General features: G+C 40.0%; 1 protein-coding gene across 1 annotated transcript in view; it reads left to right on the top strand.

The window, feature by feature from the left end:
* LOC140482363 (low-density lipoprotein receptor-related protein 1-like) overlaps positions 1-24,118 on the top strand; it is a 1,932,271-nt gene that overhangs the window by 1,335,000 nt on the left and 573,153 nt on the right. Inside the window, exon 32 of the mRNA XM_072579726.1 lies at positions 8,421-8,570. Within this exon, the coding sequence (XP_072435827.1) occupies positions 8,421-8,570 (150 nt within the window). The remainder of the gene's footprint in view (positions 1-8,420; positions 8,571-24,118) is intronic.

The following is a 24,118-nucleotide window of genomic DNA, read 5'->3' as shown; positions in this document are numbered from 1 at the left end:
AATCCTGGTGTCAAGAATAACTTTTGCTAATTTAGTGTGAGGTGGAAGGACTCAAAGTAGGATGGGAATGTCAATGAATTCTCATTAATGTGTCACTGAAAGCCAATTATTCCTCTGCTCACTGGAATTTCATGGTTCAGTGATTTAATGGATTCACATGGGATTCTTGAAGGTCCTTCTGAAAATCCTGGTTATTTGCCAGCAGCCTCACAGGAAAATCCTGGATATTTGCCAGCAGCCCAGCAGGAAAATCCTGGGTATTTGCCAGCAGCCTAACAAACTGGAATCATTCACTGAAAGGCATTTCCTGCCTGATCATAAAACCATGTATCATTAAGTGGGTGAAGGGACGCCAAAAAAACATCATTTTGCCCCTTGTATCCAACTTTCTGTGGAACCTCTCCCGTGACCCCAGGTCTGTTGTACTCATCTGTATCAATAGATCCAGCTGAAATTCCCAATGACGGCGTGGCAGCATTACCTTTAACAACCATTGATTCCAGTTTCTGTGGAGTGGAAATGGATCGCTGTCTGCTTCTCATCGGCCATCAGATTTTAGGGTCAGAATTTCCACTTCACTCAAACTTTACACAGATGGGATGCTATTTAATTGTCTGATTGCATTTGCAAATTGTTCAACCTCATGGATGCAGCAACAGAGGCCTCCCATCAGTTCTCCAGCCAGATGAGGGTGGTATTGGGGTGGGATGTTCAGACATGGAAGCCAAGAGGTACAAATACTGTGGAAAATTATTTGAAACATGGGTGTTTCATGGGTGAGGCTTTATGAGGGCCCAGAGGGGCCTCTGGGAGGCAGGAGGAAAGCATGGAAGTTGGATAAGATGGTGTTATTGCAATCACCCTTCTGTCTTTGATGGTATTGCACATTATAGGTCAATTGATGGTGTTAAATGGGTAATTAAAGACGCTTAAGGGTTTCTGTGCTGTGGCTGTTTTTGTTTACCAATGATGAATGGGCATTTTACCAGATAGGGCTGTCTTGTGAATCTCCTGATGGACACAGCATCCATTTCCAGTGGCTAGGGCTGGCCCGGTGGAAAGGCCAACCACAACCTCCTCCTACAACGGCATGCTTTAATGGCTCCAGCGTGCCTGACCAATTTATCGGGATAGTAGGGACTCATCCACCAATGCTGCTGGCACCAGAGTGCTGTCCCAGCAGTTGCCACCACTCCCAGTTCTCCCTCTGGTAACCCACCTGCAAGCAGTTAATCGCCTACAACACATATAATGCATCAAGGTTGTCAGAACCAGCCAAAGGCTCGACTTTCTAATTGTGGACTGAGCAAGTATTGCCCATAAACTCTTGGCTAGTGAGGACAGCCATTTTTCTGTTGAGAAATTCAATAGGACTTTGTACCATTATTTAAGTAGTGACAACCTGTCAGATAACATGGAAAGGGCAGGAGATTGGCACCAGTCAAACTCTTTCATCAGTCGATGCAGACCTGATGGGCTGAAAGGCCTCATTCTGCACTGGAACAATGATCTGAATCTATGAAGACTGAAGGAATTGCAGATGTTGTAAATCAGAAACAAAGGCAGAAAGCTCAGCAGGCCTGGCAGCATCTGTGAAGAGAAATCAGAGTTACCGCTTTCAGGTCTGCTGATTCTTCCTCAGAACTAATGGTTCTCAGGAAGGGTCAGCGGACCCGAAACATGAACTCTGATTTCTCTTCAAAGATTTTGCCAGATCTGCTATTCCAGCAATTTCTGTTCTTGTTTCTGAATCGATGAGTTTGAATCTATTAGATCTTGCAGATGAGATCGCAAGTGGTTTATATGTATATATCTTTTGTGGACTTACACAAAGATTTTTTTGCATGAACCATTAGCTTTTATTTATCGCATAAATGTTGGATTTTGAAATAATAACATTTTAATGAATCAATTTAAGAGTTGTTGACAGTGATAGATATAATAACGTTACAAGCAAAAATAACAGCTGGAAGTTAATTTATTCATTCACAGGTTACGGGCATCACAGTCTAGGCTAGTTATCATTCATCTTTAACTGACTTTGTAAAGTTGGTTGTGAATCAGCTTCTTGCACCACTGTAGTATTTATGATGTAGGTACATTCACAGTGTTATTAGGAAGGGAGTTCCCTGACTCTGACTGAATAGCACTGTGAATGTACCTATATTATGAAGGAACACCGATTTATCAAGATAGGATGATGTGTTGTTTGGAGCAGAACTTGCAGATGACCTTATCCTTCCAGTTAGTGGAGGTTGCAAGTTTGCACAGTGCTGTCAACTAAACCTCAGTGAATTGCTACAATCATGCTTGGAGATAGTACACAATGCTCACACTGTCTACCCACAGTAGAGGGAGAGAATGTTTAAGATGTTAAATGCTTTACCAATGAAGCTTTTTGCTTTGTCCTGAATGGCTTTGAGCACCTTGAATGCTGTTGAAGCTGCACATATCTAGGCAAGTGGAGAGCATTTAATCACAGTCTTGACTTATGCCATGTAGATGGTGCATGCAATTTGTGAAATAAGAAGATAAGTTACTCATTGCAGTATACCTAGCCTTTTCTAAAATTAGCTTTCCTCAAACTGGAAGAAGAAGTTTTTGACACTTGAATAAATTACCTTTGCTCCTAAGAACAAAAGAAATCTTTGATTTCTTTGTTTAAAAAAGAATGAGATGTGGATCCTAGGAATCAGAAGCAAAAATAAAAACAGAAATTATTCGAAAAACTCAACGGATCTGGCAGCATTTGTAGGGAGAAATCAGAGTTAACATTTGGGTTCAGTGACCTTTCTTCAGGACAAATTTGTTTGTTATTTAACCTTAAGCATTGTGATGGATACCTACTGGCATCAGACATTTAAATTATCAAAATAAAAGCATAAGGCAGCATCAAGTCACAGAGTTGTAGAGATGTACAGCACAGAAACAGACCCTTTGGTCCAACTTGTCCATGCCAACCAGATAGCCCAACCCAATCTAGTCCCACACCGAGCCCATATTCCTCTCAACCCTTCCTATTCATAGACCCATCCAGATGCCTTTTAAATTTTGCAATCGTACTAACCTCCACCACTTCCTCTGGCAGCTCATTCCATACACACACCACCCTCTACGTGCAAAAGTTGCCCCTCAGGTCTCTTTTATATCTTGCCCCTCTCACCCTAAAGCTATGCCATCTAGTTCTGGACTCCCCCACCCCAGGGAAGAGACTTTTTCCATTTATCCTATTCATACCCCTCATGATTTTATAAACCTCTATAAGGTCATCCCGCAGCCTGATGCTCCAGGGAATGCAGCCCCAACTTATTCAACCTCACCTTATAGCTCGAATCCTCCAACACTGGCAACATCCTTGTACATCTTTTCTGAACTCTTTCAAGTTTCACAACATCCTTAAAATAGGAAAGAGAGCAGATTTGCACACAATATTCCAAAAGTGGCCGAATCAATGTCTTGAACAGCCACAACATGACCTCCGAACCCCTGTACTCAATATTCTGACCAATAAAGGAAAGCATACCAAATGCCTTCTTCACTTAGCAGTATAAGAATATTTATTAATCATGAATTGAAGCACCAAAGGCACCACAAACATGCTATTAATGAAAAGTCTAATAGATCTGTGCTAAATGATCTATCATTTGCATGATTATTAATTCTCTTTGAAGTTTTCGTATTCTTTGTCATTTGTGATCTTCAAATATTTACTTTTAATTTGCCACAATTTGCAGTCAAATAAATACTCTCAGCATTAAAGCTTAATCACTGTCTTGCAAAATCTTGCTGGTAAGATCTTTAGCATTTCCAAACAACTGAGAAGTTTACAACTGCACTGTGTTGAAAAGCAAAAGAAAGAAAAATCTGTGTTCTCTGATCAGTGGTCGGGCCATCTGCTTTTCTACAGGGCTACCTTCAATTTAGAGGCTTTGTTTTACCAACTAAATTCCCATTCATTGCATGATGGCAAGTTCACTCCAGGCAAAACCATCCCACCTCAAGTAAAGTAATAGAGCAGATCCTCATGGAATGGAATTATTACTTTGACCTGTTCCTGTATCCTTCAGCTGAAAATATACAGAAACATAGAAAGTTGGAACAGGAATGGGGCAGCAGGACCTTCACACCCACTGTGCCATTCACTATGATCAAGGCTGATCATCCAACTCAGTATCCTATTCCCACCTTCTCCTTAAACCATTTGATCCCTTTAGCCCTAAAAACGAAATTTAACTCCTTCTTCAAAACATTCAGTGTTTTGTCCTCAACCACTTTCTGTGGCAGAGAAATCCATTGGTTCATCACTCACTAAGTATCTCCTCATCTAAGTCCTAAATGGCCTACTCCATACACTGAACAAAAATAGAATTTGCTGGAAAAGCTCAAAAGGTCCAGTCACACCTGTGGAGAGAAATCAGATTTAATGTTTCGAGTCGAATGACCCTTCCTCAGCAATTTTTATTTTTATCTCTGGTTTACATCATCCACAGTTCTATCAGTTTTTATCAATATCCTGAAACTGTAAACTCTGGTGCTGTACTCTTTAATTATCAGGAACACCCTTCCTGCATTAATGCTGTCTAGTCCACTTAAAATGTTGTAAGATTCTATGAGATCCTCTCTCATTCTTCTAAACACCAGTAAATACAGATCTAATTGAACCAATGTGTCTTCATATGTCAGTCATACCATCCAAGATATCTGTCTAGTATACCTTTGTTGTACTCCCTCCATAGCCAGAGGGATAAAGTGATCAAAACTGCATACAATACTCCAGGTGTGGTCTCACCAAGGTCCTGTACAATTGCAGCATCACATCCTTGCTCCTGTACTCGAATACTCTCTTAAAGGCCAACATAACCTCACTGCTGCTCTACCTCCATGCTTACTTTCAGCAACTGGAGTAGAAGGACACCCAAGTCCCCTTGCACATTTCCTTTCCCAATCTATCGCTATTCAGTTAACAGTCTACATTCCAGTTTTGCTACCAAATTAGATAGCCTCATATTTATCTATATTTTATTTGCTCAGAAAGTTACTGGAAGTCTTAGGTCATTAGGTACAGTAAGAGCGATATATGCTTGAATACAAGTATGAAAAACAATCCAAATGAATTCACTACCTGGAGGAGTAGGAAGAAGTCACAATTTTTGTTTTCACTTCTGGAAAATAAATATTAAGCAGCAATCAATGACAATTATCATGTCATTCAAATGGTTCTTATGCTTTTAATTCAGCAATTTAACTTTCCATGGCACAATTAATGTGCAATTTCTGCACAAATGCTGCAACTTCATGAAAATCACCTGGACATGAGGCAGAAAATGACATTTTCTTGAAGTCATCAGTAGTGTGATACAGACTGGCCATCAAGCTGTGGTGATCTGCAATTTGTGGGCTATCTCATCCTTGCCATTGATTGCTGGCTGATTTGCATATTAGGAATGACATTTGTTGTTCACAAACCATTAACATCCAGCTAACTTTGCATCATTAAGATTTTGCTTTGCACCATTAACATTTTGATTGTTAAGATAAAGGAACAGAATTCAGCCACTCAACCCATCAAGTCAGATCCACCAGTCGATAATGTGTGATACCTTTCTCAACCCTATTCTCCTGCCTTTTTCACGTTATCCTTTTAACCCCTTACTATCAAGAATCTATTGATCACTGGCTTAAAGACACTCAATGACTTGGCCCGCACAGCCTTATGCAGCAATGAGTTCCAAAGATTCACCACCACTGACTGAGAAAGCAAGCATCCTTTTCTTCGATTAATATTTCAAATATGTACCTTTAAGGTATTAAATGTTCAGCACAATTGATTTCATTTTTCAAAAAAATGTAGCTGGTAAAATGTCTGGCTGTAGAAATTGTGTCTTCTTAACAATGAGTTGAATTTACAACATTTTTTACACTTAAGATCAAAGTTAAGTGTAGCGGTTTGAATTTGATTCCTGAAAAAATATTTACACAATATAATATGTTGTTGAAAATATGATATGATAGAATACTTTCACAAAATTATTTAAATATTTCATTGGGAAACATCAGTCATATCGATAAGGTCAGAACTCAAATGATTTCTTAGGATTAGTTTTAAAAATGAATGTTACACTTACTGTAAGTATAACGGTTTTTGGAAGAAAAAATATGACTTTGAATTGAGAGTTCTAAAAGCTGTCCAACACTCAGGCTACCATGTTGATGTTTTAGTTGTCTTGTAGACAAGTGTTTGAGATATATTGCCTGAATTAGCGGCAACTTCATTATCACTATCATCTGACTACAAGGAATGGGACAAGCAAGATGGATTATGAGCTTGTCACATTCACAGATCCAGTTTTCTATGATGTTGTGATGGTGTTTGTCCATTTTTCTGATATAACTTTGGTGGGCAAGAAGAAAAAACCCTGGAGAAATTCTACTTCTCTATCCTGAGGCCATCTGTTAAATGTTTACAAGTAGCTAAAACATTCCCTGTGGGTTGTAAATTTCACACTTACAGGATGTATGGTGAAAAGATGTTTTCATTATATGACTTCTAAGGTTCCAAACATAGTACTTTGTAATATTACAACATATTATGTTACACCAAACAAACTATGTTCTGTCTTTATAAGTCCAACACTGAAGGCAATATTTCCAGTGATGTAATTTACATGCTGTTCGTATGAATGCTTAACATTTTTCTATTAATGTGGAGGAAGCATTAATTGTAGAAGCAAGCAAGTTTACAACGTTTAAGACATATCTTCATAAACACATGAACAGGAGGCAAACAGAGAGATAGATATTGCACATGGGCAAAAAGCAGCAGGTCTAAATAATGATTAAGGATGGGCACAGTCTTGATGGGCCGAAGGGCCTGTTCCTGTGCTGTATTGTTTTGTATTGTACTGTGTATTTCCATAAGCAGTTAGCATTTCAATCAGAATAATGAAATAGAGGATTTTGGGAACTGTATGAGCTTTAATTGACAACTATTCCACAGCAAAGTTTCAGACTTCTTATAAAACAGCAAATTTCAAGTGCAGGGCATAAATCTATTAACAGCAGCAAGCTAAAGTGGAAACTGAAAATGCTAGAAATGCACAATAATTCAGACACTAACTGTGAAAAGAGTAAAAGAGAGTAGGTGTTTCAGCTTGATAATCTTCCATCAAAACTGAATTTGAGTGTAATGAATTAACATGTCTGTTTGCAACCTATAAGTATCATCCATACACATATTTGTCTTTTGGGGGTCCAGATAGAATTTTGACCCTCAGAAAATATGGTAAGGCATTTGTTCTTTGGCAGCAAATTCATTTTTGAATTTTTAAGGTATATTTACTTAAACTGCCCCAAAAGTTTTAACTTAAAAACCACACAACACAGGTTAGAGTGTAACAGGTTTATTTGGAAGCACTAACTTTCAGAGCACTGCTCCTTCATCAGGTAGCTGTGGAGCAGGAACACAAGACCAGAATTAATAGCAAAAGATTACAGCATCATGCAACTGAAATGATATATTGATCAAACCTGGACTGCTGTTAGGTCTATCATCTTTGAGAATGGGTTACAGGTTTTGGTGTCTCAGTGGTTAGCACTACTGCCTCACAACGCCAGGGACCTGAGTTCGATTCCCATCTTGGGTGAGTGCCTGTGTGAAGTTTGTACATTCTCCCCGTGTCTGCTGGGGTTTCCTCCATGTGCTCTGGCTTCATCCCACAGTCCAAATATGTACAGGTCAGGTGAATTGACCATGCTAACTTGCCCATAGTGTCAGGTGCATCAATCAGGGGTAAGTATAGGGTAGGTGAATGGGGCTGGGTGGGTTAATCTTCGGAGGGTTGGTGTGGACGTATTGGGCAAAATGGCCTGTTTCCACACTGTAAATAATCTAATCTAAAGTCACATTTTCGAGATAACTTAAAGTTTTATAAAAAAAACTGACATCTCAGAACTCTGAAACCCATTCTAAAAGATGAAAGACTTAACAGCAATCTAGGCTCGTTCAGTATATCATTTCAATTGCATGACACTGTAACCTTTTGCTATCAATTCTGTGTCTTATGGTCCTGCTCCATAAGAGCAGGATAAAGGAGCAGTGTTTCAAAAACTAGTGCTTCCAAATAAACCTGCTGGACTGTAGCCTGGTGTTGTGTGATTTTTAAATTTGTACACCCCAGTCCAACACCGGCTCCTCCAAGTCAAAAGTTTTAAAGTTACTTTTGGTTTGGTTACAGGCAAATAGTGACAGTAGTAATTTACAGTACTGAGTTTTGAAGTAAGTCTAGTGATTTATTTTTGAATTTTTAACTAAGATATCGACCAAGCATTTTGCGTGCATTTTCTAAAAACTACAACTATGTCTTTAAACATTGTTTCAGCTAAATTATGCATATAATTTAAAACGCTGATTTTACTTACAGGTCTTTCAATTGATTATGCTGAAAATAAACTATACTGGATTAATTCTGGAACTGGAATCATAAGCAGATGTAACCTGGAAGGCGTTAATTTAGAAGTGATCGGTTCGATGGCACAATACTTAACCAAAGCAACAGCCCTGGCTATTATGGGTAAGTATGCAAATATCACAACAAGAATATTGTTGGCCTCTGCCACTGGCTAATTTGGTGGCATTAATTCTGCCTGTTGATAGTTTCAGCAGCATACTTACAAATTAATATCAACAGAAGGAATTTTACCCCTATAGATTATTGCCAAATACATTTCTTAGTTGGACATACTTCCATAGAGTTTTGTTGATATTGTGTTGACTGAAGCATATTCTTGTCTTTTAGCACCACTGAAAGAGTACTCTTTGCTTTCAAAGCTTACAACATGCAAACAGCTATATGGCTTAGAGGAGAAAGTGAGGACTGGAGATGCTGGAGATCAGAGCTGAAAATGTGTTGCTGGAAAAGCGCAACAGGTCAGGCAGCATCCAAGGAGCAGGAGAATCAACGTTTTGGGCATGAGCCCTTCTTCAGGAATGAAGAGCTGAAAAAGGGCTCATGCCTGAAACGTCGATTCACCTGCTCCTTGGATGCTGCCTGACCTGCTGCGCTTTTCCAGCAACACATTTTCAGCTATACGGCTTAACCAGTCTAAGTTGAAAGTTACCCTCCATATTGAGGACATAGCCGATATCACATTTATATACCCATCTTTTCCATGGCCCTTTCAACCAAATTCTGAACATTGACAGTTTCTCCCTCAGCTTTGAACCTTATAGTGAATGTGGCAGCCTTACAAATAGGTAAAAACAATGAGTGCAGATGCTGGAAACCAGATTCTGGATTAGAGTGGTACTGTAAAAGCACAGCAGTACAGGCAGCATCCGAAGAGCAGGGAAATCGACATTTCAGGCAAAAGCCCTTCATTAGGAAAGAGGCAGACTGCCTGAAGAATTTATCTCTCCACCCTTCAGGCTCTCTGCCTCTTTCCTGATGAAGGGCTTTTGCCCAAAACGTCGATTTCCTTGCACGTCGGATGCTGTCTGAACTGCTGTGCTTTCCAGCACCACTCTCATCCAGAGCCTTACAAATATGTCGAAATACATTTCTTTCACTCCCTCTTCTGCATTTATTCATTTATTTATGGCCAATATTTGTCTTCACAAACCTCTTCTCAATTTTAATGTCCTAGAATTCACAAGACTCCGAAATTAAAATCTGGGCTATGGGAGGTGGTTTGGGAGTAAGGGGATAAGAGTTATTCTGTGGAGAGTGGTTAGACTTCAATTGCTAAGCAGGTTGTGAGGCCAAGCGTGCTGTGAAGACTTAAACTTTAAGGTTTATTTTCAAACTGTCTTTTCTGGACCTTTTTTTTGCAGCAGGAATCAGACCTCCAAGAACCGGTTATTAGGACTCATGAGCGTTAACAAAAACAGACTTTATGGGATCCTTGGAGTTGGGACTAAGTCGAAGTCCCACAGCAACCATTGCTGCCTCAGAATCTGTGGCACCAAATTTCTAGGTCACAGTTATGCTTGGAGTGCTAGCTCCAACCATACATACATTCAGAGTCATAGAGAAGCACAGAATGGAAACAGACCCTTCAGTCCAACCTGTCCATGCCAACCAGATATCCCAACCCAATCTCATCCCACCTGCCAGCACCTGGCCCATATCCTTCCAAACTCTTCCTATTCATATACCCATCCAAATGCCTCTTAAATGTTGCAATTGTACCAGCCTCCACCACTTCCTCTCGTATCTCATTCTATAGATGTACCACCCTCTGTGAGAAAAAGTTGCTCCTTTTATATCTTTCCCCTCTCACCCGAAAACTATGCCCACTAGTTCTGGACTCCCTGATCCCAGGGAAAAGACTTTCTCTATTTACCCTATCCATGTCCCTCACAATTTTGTAAACCTCTATAAGGTCACCCCTCAGCCTCCGACACTCCAGGGAAAACATCCCCAGTCTGTTCAGCCTCTCCCTATAGCTCAGATCCTCCAACCATGGCAACATCCTTGTAAATTTTTTCTGAACACTTTCGAGTTTCACAACATCTTTCCGATAGGAAGGAGACCAGAATTGCATACAATATTCCAATAGTGACCTAACCAATGTCCTGTACAGCCGCAACATGACCTCCAAACTCCTGTACTCAATACTCTAACCAATAAAGGAAAGCATACCAAATGCCTTCTTCACTCTCCTATCTACCTGCGGCTCCACTTTCAAGGAGCTATGAACCTGCACTCCAAAGTCTCTTTGTTCAGCAACACTCTCTAGGACCTTCCCATTAAGTGTATAAGTCCTGCTAAGATTTGCTTTCCCAAAATGCAGCAGCTCACATTTATCTGAATTAAACTTCATCTGCCACTTCTCAGCCCATTGGCCTATCTGGTCAAGATCTTGTTGTAATCTAAGGTAACCCTCTTCGCTGTCCACTACGATTCCAATTTTGGTGTCATCTGCAAACTTACTAACTGTACCTCTTATGCAGGCTCCCATGAAGAACCTTGTTGAACGCCTTACTGAAGTCCATATAGATCATATGGTGGGCGGCACGGTGGCACGGTGGTTAGCACTGCTGCCTCACAGCGCCAGAGACCCGGGTTCAATTCCCGACTCAGGCGACTGACTGTGCGGAGTTTGCACATTCTCCCCGTGTCTGCGTGGGTTTCCTCCGGGTGCTCCGGTTTCCTCCCACAGTCCAAAGATCTGCAGGTCAGGTGAATTGGCCATGCTAAATTGCCCGTTGTATTAGGTAAGGGGTAGATGTAGGGGTATGGGTGGGTTGCGCTTCGGCGGGGCGGTGTGGACTTGTTGGGCCGAAGGGCCTGTTTCCACACTGTAAGTAATCTAATCTAATCTAATCTAATCTAATCACATCTACCACACTGCCCTCATCAATCCTCTTAGTTACTTCCTCAAAAAACTCAATCAAAGTTGTGAGACATGATTTCCCACTCACAAAACCATGTTGCTTATCGCTAATCAGTCGTTGCCTTTCCAAATACATATACATCCTGTCCCTCAGGATTCCCTCCAACAACTTGCCGACCACCGATGTCAGGCTCACTGGTTTATAGTTCCCTGGCTTGTCCTTACCACTCTTCTTAAACAATGGCACCATGTTAGCCAACTTCCAGTCTCCCAGCACCTCACCTGTGACGATCGATGATACAAATATGTCAGCAAGAGGCCCAGCAATCATTTCTCTAGCTTCCCACAGAGTTCTCGGGTACACCTGATCAGATCCTTGGGGATCTATCCACTTTTACTGCTGGAGAAAGACATCCAGCACTTTCTCCTCTGTAATATGGACATTTTGCAAGGTGCCACCATCTATTTCACCACAGTCTATATCTTCCATAATCTTTTCCACAGTAAATACTGATGCAAAATATTTGTTTAATAACTCTCCCATTTTCTGCAGCTACACACAAAGGCCACCTTGCTGATCTTTGAAGGGCCCTATTTTCTCCCTAGTTACCCTTTTGTCCTTAACGTATTTGTAAAAACCCTTTGGATTCTCCCTAATTCTATTTGCCAAAGCTATCTCACGTCCCCTTTTTGCCCTCCTGATTTCCCTCTTAAGTATACTCCTACTTCCTTTATATACTTCTGAGGATCCAGTCGATCTGTCCTGCCTGTGCCTTACATATGCTTCCTTCTTTTTCTTAACCAAACCCTCAATTTCTTTAGTCATCCAGAATTCCCTATTCCGACCAGCCTTTCCTTTCACCCTGACAGGAATATACTTTCTCTGGATTCTCGTTATTTCTTTTCTGAATGCTTCCTATTTTCCAGCCGTACCTTTACCTGCAAACATCTGCCCCCAATTAGCTTTCAAAAGTTCTTGCCTAAGACCGTCAAAATTGGCCTTGCTCCAATTTAGAACTTCAACTTTTAGATCTGGTCTATCCTTTTCCATCACTGTTTTGAAACTAATAGAATTATGGTCACTGGCCCTAAAGTGCTCCCCCACTGACACCTCAGTCACCTGCCCTGCCTTATTTCCCAAGAGTAGGTCAAGTTTTGCACCTTCTCTAGTAGGCACATCCACATACTGAATCAGAAAATTGTCTTGTACACACTAAACAAATTCCTCTCCAGCTAAACCCTTAACACTATGACAATCCCAGTCTATGTTGTAAAGTTAAAATCCCCTACCCTATTATTCTTACAGATAACTAAGATCTCCTTACAAATTTGTTTCTCAATTTCCCTCTGACTATTAGGGAATTTATAATAAAATCCCAATAAGGTGATCATCCCTTTCTTATTTCTCAGCTTCACCCAAATAACTTCCCTGGATGTATTTCCAGGAATATCCTCCCTCAGCATTGCTGTAATGCTATCCCTTATCAAAAATGCCACTCGCCCTGCTCTCTTGCCTCCCTTTCTATCCTTCCTGTAGCATTTGTATCCTGGAACATTAATCTGCCAGCCCTGCCCATCCCTGAGCCATGTTTCTGTAATTGCTATGATATCTCAGTCCCATGTTCCTAACCATGCCCTGAGTTCATCTGCCTTCCCTGTTAGGCCCCTTGCTTTGAAATAAATGCAATATTCCAATAGTGGTTTGAAATAAATGCAGTTTAATTTATTCGTCCTACCTTGTCCTTGCCTGTCCTGAGTGTTTGACTCACTTCTGTTCTCAACTGTATCAGTCTCAGATTGATCTCTTTCCTCACTGTTTCTCTGTGTCTCACCACACCACCACCCCCCCCCCCCACCCCGCCTTACTAGTTTAAATCCTCCCGAGCAGCTCAAGCAAATTTCCCTGCCAGTATATTTGTCCCCTTCCAATTTAGGTGCAATCCGTCCTTCTTGTACAGGTCACTTCTACCCCAAAAGAGATTCCAATGATCCAAAAACGTGAATCCTTCTCCCATACACCAGCTCCTCCGTCATGCATTCATCTGCTCTATCCTCCTATTCCTGCCCTCACTAGCTCGTAGCACCAGGAGTAATCCTGATATTACTCCTCATGAGGACCTCCTTTTTAAATTCCTGCCTAACTCTTTCTAATCTCCCTTCAGACTCTCAACCTTTTCCCTTCCTATGTCATTGGTTCCAAAGTGGGCAATGACCTCTTGCTGGCCCCTCTCCCCCATGAGAACATTCTGCACCCTCTCTGAGACATCCTTTATCCTGGCAACAGGGAAGCAACACAGCATTCTGCTTTATCGCTGCTGGCTACAGAAAAGTCTGACCATACCTTGGACTAAAGAATCCCCTAACACAATTGATCTCTTGGAATCCAATGTATCCTTCGTTGCATTGGAGCCAGTCTCAATACCAGAAACTTGGCTGTTTGTGCTATGTTCCCCTGAGAATCCATCACCCCCTACATTTTCCAAAACAGCATACTTGTTTGAAATGTGTATGTCCACAAAAGACTCCTGCAGAAGCTGCGTACCTCTCTTACCCTTCCTGGAGTTAACCCATCTATGTGACTGTATCTGAGACTTTCCCCCCTTCCTATAACTGCCATCCATCACATACTGTTGCTGTTGCAAATTCCTCATTGCTTCTAACTGTCTCTCCCACCGATCCATTCGATCTGATAAGATTCGCAGCTAACAGCATTTGTTGCAGATATAATCTGCAGTAACCCTTAAACTCTCTTTAAATTCCCACATCTGACAGAAGTACATATCACTTTTAAAGGCCATTTTTGCTCCTTCACAATCTACAGACCCAGAAATTAACACGTCTTATTCCTCTCCAAACACTGCCCCAGGTTAAATTAATAGTTATGTCTTATATTTTAAGTTTCATCAAGAGACATATCTCCAAAAACATATAATCAAGAAAGAACCCACGCTACTCACTACTGAAGATTATCTGTCAGCCACACTTATAAACAAGAATTAACTTATCTGATTCTGTGCTGTGAACTTCACCCAACAGTTCCTCCAAGATTAGTTGTGAATTTCATTGTTTGTTGATTTTCCCAGACATACTCCGATGTCCAGCGATACATGAATTCAAACAGCCAAGGCAATGTCACTGACCTCACCATGTGCTTTCTTTGGCTGTTCTTTTCCCTTTTACAACTGCTGTTGTTTTGACCTTTTTATCCAAAGTTCCAAAACAATGCAACAACATATAAAACAGTAATTGCTGCTCCTGCAATTCGAGGAAATCACCTCCAGCATCTAAAATACCTCAAAAGGGAGCAGCTGTTGCAACCAGAAATTTTTCCCATCCTCCATCTTGGATTATCCAGAATCCCATCTTCAGAGGTCCTGGGCAATTCTCTCAACAGAGTCAAATAACACTTTTGCAATCTAACAACTAAAGATTAATAGCAAATTCTAATTTTCATGCTGAAAAGAGTGGTAGCTTGGTAATAAAGTCCATTCTTTTATAAAGCATTGTAGAAAAATCGCGCTTTAGAAATAATGTTTATAGTGTTGGTAATGTAATCATGTTATAGCCAACACACTTTTTGAAAGTTTGCGCTTTAGAAACAACGTTACCAATTCATCATTCGCATTACAGCAAATTCACATTGATGAGATGTTATAGCAGAAAGACCAGTACATAACTTGAGTACTGATGAAAAAAAAAGGCATTGCTGTAGAGTATGCACCTGTGAATACTGATTGACAGTTAAGAGCTTTGCTTAAATTTTAAACCTGGTAGGTGATCATGGGTATGTAAGTAATGATGCTGACTACCAAATTCGGATTGACAGTTGGGATTGCAGTATGGCCAAGTGTACTGGAAAAATACATTACACAATGTCTCCTTCTAGCAGACAGAAGGAGCAAGTAGACACACTCCCTGTCCTACACCTGCCCTATCCGTATCAACTCCCCTAATATCCTGTAATCACCCCATTCCTCAATACTGTTAATGTCATTCTATGCTTCTGTGGCTCCCACGCCTCCATTGCCAACCTATATCACTATACCCACCCCCTATTGCCTCCATACCCCACGTCAATTATGTTCTTATATGCATCTCTGTGTCAAAGCTGCTCCTTTAACAAGGTAATGCTATCCTTGGCTTTTTTTTTCCAGAGAAATTGTAAATGATACAGACTCTGAAAAATCTGGGTTTGAAGGGTTTTAGGGCCAATTTGATAATAAATAACAGATTCTGCCTCAGGCAGAAGGCTTTCAAGTTTAAAATATAAACACATTATACATGAAAGGGGAGTGGCTAGTTCGCCCAGCTCAGCTCCTTTGGTTTGAGTTTGGTTTTTAGCAGTAGTAGGGAAAAAGCTGCTAGACCCAAAGCAGCAGGTCCAGGCTGGTACTCTCTCTCTAACATCTACCCTGTAAGAACCTGCGTTTGATTTTACCTTTTTTGCCAAGTGATGTTTATGGAGGTTGTTGCAAGTATTTGGAACAGCATCGTTAAGTTGGGATGATCTGTTGAGTTTTCAGAGAGGTTAAGTTATTTGGTATTCTGTTGTTGGTGATTCATTCAGTATTCTTGTAAATAAATTCTGTTTTGTTTTAAAATAAATGGTTTGACCAGTGGCATTTGTCCTGGAATAACCACTTTACACCTGCTTGAACCAACTAGCTAGGTTAGGATCTGGGCTAACTTCTTGAAATGTTCAGAGTAGTCTGGCCTAGTCAATTACATTTCATAGCCCCTCATAACCTCAATGCCTCCCTACGTACATCTTCCCATTACAAATAGTTCCTGACACGCAATATCAATATGCCTTGCTTTGTTTTTAATTTTTGAAGAAATTACAATCTCAATCATCAGTTGTTCAAAAAAAATTTTTACAAAGTTTTTCATAAGTTCTTAAAGTAGGTCACAAAGTTTTCATTGACCAAAATAAGAAAACAAGGAAAATGAAGCAGAAATCAATCATATGACCTGTTGGTCTACTGTATTATTTTGCAATTATCTCTGACTTGTGCTCCTCACCCCTTTATTTCCTGAGGGACAAAACATCTTTTTTATGCCAGTATTAAATGTATTAAATAAAGATGTACCGACAACCCTCTGAGGTAGAGAGTTCCAACAGTTCACAGGTGGTTCAATGAAGGATTTTATCCTTATCTCAGTCCTAAATCATCAATCCCTCAACTTAACACCTGTTGCTCTCCTGTGTTTTAGATTACTCAACCAGTGAAAATGAGTCTGAGTGTTTACCCTGTCAGGCCCTTTTGCAAGCCCACCTGTGTTTGAGTTATTATTTTGCCACTCTCCTGATTTAATACAGGCATTATTTTGTTTAATGTCTCTTAAAATAGCAGACAGAGAAGACTTTCAAACATTAAGAACATAAGAAATAGGAGCATGAGGAAGCTGAACGGTCCACAGAGCATTTTCACTGTCCAGAAAGAGTATGTTTAAATGTTTTACATCTCCTGCTCCTCGGATGCTGCCTGACCTGCTGTACTTTTCCAGCACCACACTCTCAACTCTAACCTCCGGCATCTGCAGTTCTCACTTAAGCCTATGTTTTCAATCATGCCTTGTGTTAAATGTGGCCTGCTAGACAGGTGAGAAAATAGTAAGATAGACACAAACCAGAGAAATGTGATCTGGTCCTAGGATAAAATATCAATAATGATTTACAAAATATAAGCCTTGATGCTGCTGTTAACAATTTTAGAGAATAACAATAACACAAAGGAAAATGCTATAATCAGTTATGAGGGACATGATAATGGACAGTTTGAAAATCAAAGTAGTTTTCTGATTGGAGAATAGTGTTCAACAAATTCAGTGGAGATTTGTTTTGAGAACAAAAACTGACATCATAGATGAAGGCACAATACTAACCACTCCCCAGACATCTGGCACCTCATTCATAAATTGCAGTACCTTGACATGACTAACAACAAAGAGAGGAAGCTGAGGGACAACAGCAGTTCAGTGCTGCACAGCACCATTCCATTGTTGGTGGGTGTGAAGCATCTGTGTGTGAGGTACTCCTCCTGATTATTGGAGATTGTTTATAAGTGAGCGATAGCATTTTGGTAAATTGAGCAATGTGATGAGTTACCCGTGCAATTGGTGGGATCTGGCATTTTGGTGAGTCATAGGTAACCTTGCAAGGCAAGTACTCTACCCCATCCATTTCCAACTCTTTCTCTGTCAGAATTCAAATGCTTTGAAAAGGTGGAGGCTGGTTTTAACCCGCACAAGGTGAGTTCAACATTTTCATTCTGAAGTAGTTATACTGGTTTCTCTCTCCATAGATAATGCCAAACCTCTTGAGTTTCTCCAGCATTCACTGTGTTGATTTCAGATTTCCATCCAGAGTATTTTGCTTGTATTTAACTTATTCTTGCCTTACACTATTTCAAGCCCACTTCTCCTTCTCCCAGTTCCACTGTATGCTCAGCTTTAATCTTGCAACACAATCTACTCATTCTTTTTGACATCTTGTTGATTTTACAGTTAATTGAATTTGTCAATAACTAATTCAGATTAATTAAAAAATGTTTTCTTTTGCCATAGCCTCAGAGCAATATTGCCACATTGCATTCTTCTAAATACAATTTTGCACTTAATATTCAAACAGACTCAATATTCCTTAATTCTATAATTTAGCAAACTAAGTATTTGACATTGAAAACTTTAAGTCACTTTTTCACACAACTTATCAATCAGGTGAAACATAACCCTTGATCGTTTAGAAAGACATTATGTTGTACAGACTTGATGAGTGTGCAGCTGGAGAATGTAAATGGAAAAAACATAACCTAAAACACTGAAGAGCAGCAGAGTTCATACTTTTCAATGAGAAAAGTAATGAAAAGCAGATCTGTGCTTGCGCTAATTTTTGAATGTCACTATCTTTGATTACTAGAAATGAACAATCTACAGTTGTATCTTTTCAGTCCCTTATACTCTGACCCCTATTTTCTGGACAACTCATATTCTGGTCCAGTTTGACTGGATTTTTATTACATCTGTGTTTGTTGCATTATGGAAGTTCACTCTTTTCAAAAGCTGCCACGTTACTTTTTACAAAAGTTGTAATTCTAGTTAACCACTTCAAAGAACAAATAGCAGTGTAACAGAGGAACTGGACCTTCAGTCCACCAAGACTGAACCGACGCATGATCCCTTTCTAAGCTAAAAATCTTTTGCCCCTAAGCCTCTATTACTTGCTTATTTACATATCTACAAGATTCCTCTTAAAGGTTACTATTGTATCCATGTTCACCACCACCTCTGGTAGCAAATTCCAGGCACTTGCCACTCTCTGTGTATGACACTTACCTCTCATATCTCCTTTTACTTTAAATCTTTATCTCCTAGTAATTACCATTTCTACCCAGGTAAAAAGACTCTGACTATCCATTCTATCCAAGCCTCTCATAATTTTGTAAGCCTTCTGGAATCATAGAACCCTACTGTATGGAAACAGTCCATTCAGCCAATCGAATCCACACTGACCCTCCAAAGAACATCCCACCCAGAACAAACCCCTACCCTATTCCTGTGATCCTGCTTTTCCCATAGCTAATCCAAATATTCCTGGACACAATGGGCAATTTAGCATGGCCAGTCCATCTAACCTGCACATGTCTGCTCTGTGGGAGGAATCCTACACAGACACAGGGAGAGTGTGCAAACTCCACACAGACAGTTACCTGAGGATGGAATCAAGACCAGGTTCCTGGCACTATGAGGCAGCAGTGCTAACCACTGAGCCACTCTGCCAGCCCTCACGTCATCTATCAGGTCTACCAAGTCGCCCCTCATTCTTCAATACTCAAGTGAAAGCAAACCAAGCTTGTCCAATCTCTCTTCATAGCTAATGCTCTCTAAACCAGGCAACATATGGTAAACTATTTATATACTCTCTCCAAAGCCTCTACATCCTTCTGGTAGTGTGGCAATCAGAACTATATGCAATATTCCAAATATGAGTCCGAAATGAATTTCTGTGCAGCTGCAATATGACTTGCCAGTTTTTATATTCTATGCCCTAAATGATGAAGGCAAGCACGCAATGTGCCTTCTTGACCCCCTGATACACTTATGATGACATTTTTAGGGAAATGTGGAACTGTGCACCAAGATCCCTCTGTATGTTGATATCTCTATGGGTTCTACCATTTTCTATATATTTCACTCCTGCATTAGATCTGCCAAAGCACATCACCTTCCAATTGTCCAGATTAAACTCCATTTGCCATTTCTCCACCCAAATCTCCACCCTGTTTGTATCCTTCTGTATCATTTGACAATACCCCTTACTATCCGGAGCTCCCCCAATCTTTGTGTTGTCTGCAAATATACTAATTATTTTTAAAAATCCAAATCAATCAATCAATCAATCTGCAATCATTGAGGTCAGATTTGGAATCAGGGAGAATATGCAACTAGCTTCTCAAAAAAGTAAGAATCTAATTATTATAAAGTATAGTGAAACCAGAAATAAGTCAATATGATGACTAAAAGTCATACATTTTGTTTTGTTGCTGTTGTATTTCAATTCATGTGAAGAATTATCTGGAATGGTTTCCTAAGTGATTGCTTCACTTGAAGTGATATTTTGTATATTGAAATACAATTCACTTCTGCTAAATGAAAAAAAGTATGCAAAAAGGGTGGCACGGTGGTTCAAAGGACAGCACGGTGGCTCAGTGGTTAGCACTGTTGCCTCACAGCACCAGGGTCCCAGGTTCAAATCCAACCTTGGGCAACTGTTTGCGTGGAGTTTGCACATTCTCCCCGCGTCTGCGTGGGTTTCCTCCAGGTGCTCCGGTTTCCTCCCACAGTCCAAAGATGTGTAGGTCAGGTGAATTGGCCATGCTAAATTGCCCATAGTGTTAGGTGCATTAGTCAGAGGGCCTGTTTCCACACTGTAGGGTAATCTAATCTAATAATATTTTGCTTATATTCCTCAACGAACTCAAACTTGTGCTTTGGTGCTCGAAATAAGTTGGAATAATCAACTGTGCATTCCTTCCTACTTTTTCAAAAGCAGGTTGTTTTCTTTGCCAGAAAAACAACTCTTTCAGTTTGTGAAATTTCATTGTGGCATTCCATTTGGCTGATTAACTCCTTCAGCAGAACAAAGTGCATTCAGAACTGCATTAACTAAATGGTAGTTTTTGAATGCTGTCCACACAAGACTACATGCCAAAAGCAGTAACTCACCAGCAGGTTAATCCATGTTAGGATCATATTTCTGAAGTTCCTTGCATTTTGTTGGTAGATCAATGCTGTTAATCTTTTGAAGATTGAACAATAATTTCATTTTAGGAAATAAAACCCAAAGATTTGCCAAATTCATCCATATTTTAAAAATATTGGAAAACAGTGTTAGTACGGTGACACAGTGGCACAGTGGTTAGCACTGCTGCCTCACAGCGCCGGAGACCTGGGTTCAATTCCCGCCTCAGGCGACTGACTGTGTGGAGTTTGCACGTTCTTCCCGTGTCTGCGTGGGTTTTCTCCGGGTGCTCCGGTTTCCTCCCACAGTCCAAAGATGTGCAGGTCAGGTGAATTGGCCATGTTAAATTGCCCGTAGTGTTAGGTAAGGGGTAAATGTAGGGGTGTGGGTCGGTGTGGACTTGTTGGGCCGAAGGGCTTGTTTCCACACTGTAATGTAATCTAATCTAGTAGCATTTCTGCTATAAATTGTAATTTTGTGAAAAAGGAAAAGCAAGATATATTGGCAACTGCAACTGATCAGTTTGAGTTTAGATACCAGTGAAAATATTCCAAAATGATTAAAATTCAGTTCCCAAGTCTTCTGTGATTTTTAATATGTATCTAATTCTATTTTGTGATATCTGGCATCAGAACAGTACAGAAAGTGATTTCCACAAAGAATAATGTGGTACACAACATCTTTAATTAAAAGATGTAAGTGCCATTTTAAGTATGATTTTTGCATCTAAATGTTAGTGCTAATTATTGAGTACAGTCCCAGCATCTTGTTCATGTTAACAATGCAAATCTTCCTTCAAATGACAGTGAGGACCACATTAAGCTACTAACCCCACATTGAGCTCTTTATGTCATGTTAGGTAGCAGTTAATAGGAAATATAAATAATTTTCTCCAAGTTTACTTGAGTCACATATTCATATAATTTCCCCCTAAGTGAAGCAAACACCAGAAGAAACCAATAGAGCTTGAGGGATCAGTGGGCCAAAAGATGGCTTGTGGAAAGAGTTAGAGGGAATGTTTATGACTGGGTGCAGGTGCAAAATAGGTGATATCAGCTGCCCATTATAAAACTCTCTCCATTTCCCTTCCATTCCCAAAATGAAACTCTCAGTCTTTGTTAAATGTTTTGAAGGAATAAAGCCTATTAACTTAAAGATCTGAAGGGATTGTGGTAGAGGGAAGCCCTCAGGACATGTAGATATTTTTGAGAGTACCGGCTGAATCACTTTGTGCTTTCCTCTACCTGAGCCCAAATAATAAATACTACAAAGACTGGATTCTTATTGAGTGAAATATCTTGGAGTTTATTAGCACACCAAGTATTTATAATGCAATAACATTCAAGAATACAATCATAATCTGGTTTCTATAATTACTAAATTATATAATTCTATAATTCTATAATTACTATATTTGCACACTTATAGCTGACTGAAGACACTACACTGTTTCTGTGACTCAGGGAGCATGATTGAAGGTGCAGGCAGATATCTTTATATTAGAGCATCACATGTTGTGATCTTGTCTAACAATTCTAAAGGTTCTAGTGGACAGGCATGTCTAACTGCAATTTATGCCATAACAGAACATTAGCCCTTCTCCCTTTAAAGAGCAAGAACACTTTTTTGATAATCATGTGCAAGGATTTATATAGATTTGTTAAGCCTGTACATTCAGATAATGCCTTGGTGGAAGTACGACAAACCGGATCTAACCATATCTGTCATTGAGAATGGATGTGTGTAGTTGTTATCCCACATGATATCATCTGTATCCAAGAAATCTTCCCCTATAATGGTTGATTGCTAACAGCTAGTTTATCTATCTCATTTACTTCTTCACATTGGCCATTAATAATGACGTGGCTGGACACAGTGTTGCAGAATGCTTCCATGAATCCATGTATTCATATGAAAATCTTAACAATGTATGTTTTGGGTTGTTTCAGTTTTAGATAACTGTCTGTGTATTGATCATGTAGTTATACCATTTTCTCCCTTTTTTCCAAGAATGTGTCATGCATATGTGTCACAGGTGGCACGGTAGCTCAGTGGTTAGCACTGCTGCCTCACAGCGCCAGGACCTGGGTTTGATTCCAGTCTCGGGCAACTGTCTGTGTGGCGTTTGCACATTTTCCTCATGTCTCCGTGGGTTTCCCCCCTATTCCAAAGATGTGCAGGTTCGGTGAACTGGCCATGCTAAATTGCCCATAGTCTTCAGGGATGTATATGTTAGGTGCATTAGTCACGGGTAAATATTGAGTAATGGATTTGGGTGGGAGACTCTTTGAAGGGTTGGTGTGGACCTGATGGACTAAAGGACCTATTTCCAAACTGTAGGGATTCTAAAATATGTGGTTGGGTGGTGAGATTGTCATTGGGAAGAATTGTGTGCATCTGTCTTCCAAATATAAAAACTGCCTGTGAAGGTAGTGAAGGCCTCAAAGTAATATGTAGATTTAACATAGCTATCCAAAACTTTTGGCAAGTCATTTTAAATGTGACAATCATCAAGCTGGTCTGGATAAAGATGAGTCAGGTGATAAATAGATTCAATGTTGCAGAAGGATTTGTCACCGCGTGGATAGTGATGATATTTAGAATGATATGTAATGGTAAATCAGTAATTGCTGATCCATCTGTTCCAATAATATAAACCATCCCATTCTGAGGATTGCCATCATTGGCCAAGCCAGCATTTATGGCCCATTCCTATTTGTTCAGAGGGTAATTAAAACTCAACCACATTGCTGTGCTTCTGGAGTTACATGTAGGTCAGACCAGGTAAGGACAGTAGATTTCCTTGCCTATGTACGTGATGTTGGTTGCCTCACACCCCCAAATACTGTTGCCATTTAAGATGGATGTAATGGTATATAGTGCTTATTATCTACTCATTTTGAGACTTGTCACTTGGATGAAATTAAAGACTTATCTTTTCTGATGGTGCCCAGGTGGTGTGTTAGTTTGGCCATGTACTATCTGACTGGGGTCTGTGAGCTGTAGCATTGTGGTTACCTCTTGAACTTTGTTGACATGCTTGCACACTGTGGACAGAACTTTGGATGCTTCATTGGTAGATTTCCTTGATTTGCTCTTGTTCACATGCTGTTGAGAAGCATTGTTTTTATTTTGGACATTTAGATTTCTTTCACATTTTATTCTAATGTTCTCTGGTAAAAGATAATTTGTAAACTTTGCAATATGCTGAACAGTATTTGGCCAATGATGTTCACATTCTGGGAAACAAATAAAAGAAAAATAAGTTGTACAGTTCCTATTGATAGTCCTAAACGTTGTTCCAGAGTTGAACCATTGTAGGTGTTGCTTATCTACTTTAATTGCTTCAAATTCTAGACCGTCCTCTAATGATGTATTCTTTAACTTATTGTCACTATTCTTTGGTCACTGCTTGGCATTCCCATGCTGGATGAAGCCACCATGAAGATTCCACTTTCTCAATCTCACCCTCACTTGAGGTATGGTGACCGTCATGTTAAGCTCATGACCAGTTGTCTCTCTCCAATAAGAGGACAGCCCAGG

The sequence above is a fragment of the Chiloscyllium punctatum genome, chromosome 10 (assembly GCF_047496795.1).
Source record: "Chiloscyllium punctatum isolate Juve2018m chromosome 10, sChiPun1.3, whole genome shotgun sequence".
Lineage (NCBI taxonomy): Eukaryota > Metazoa > Chordata > Chondrichthyes > Orectolobiformes > Hemiscylliidae > Chiloscyllium > Chiloscyllium punctatum.
This window is presented reverse-complemented; position numbering and strand designations above follow the sequence as displayed.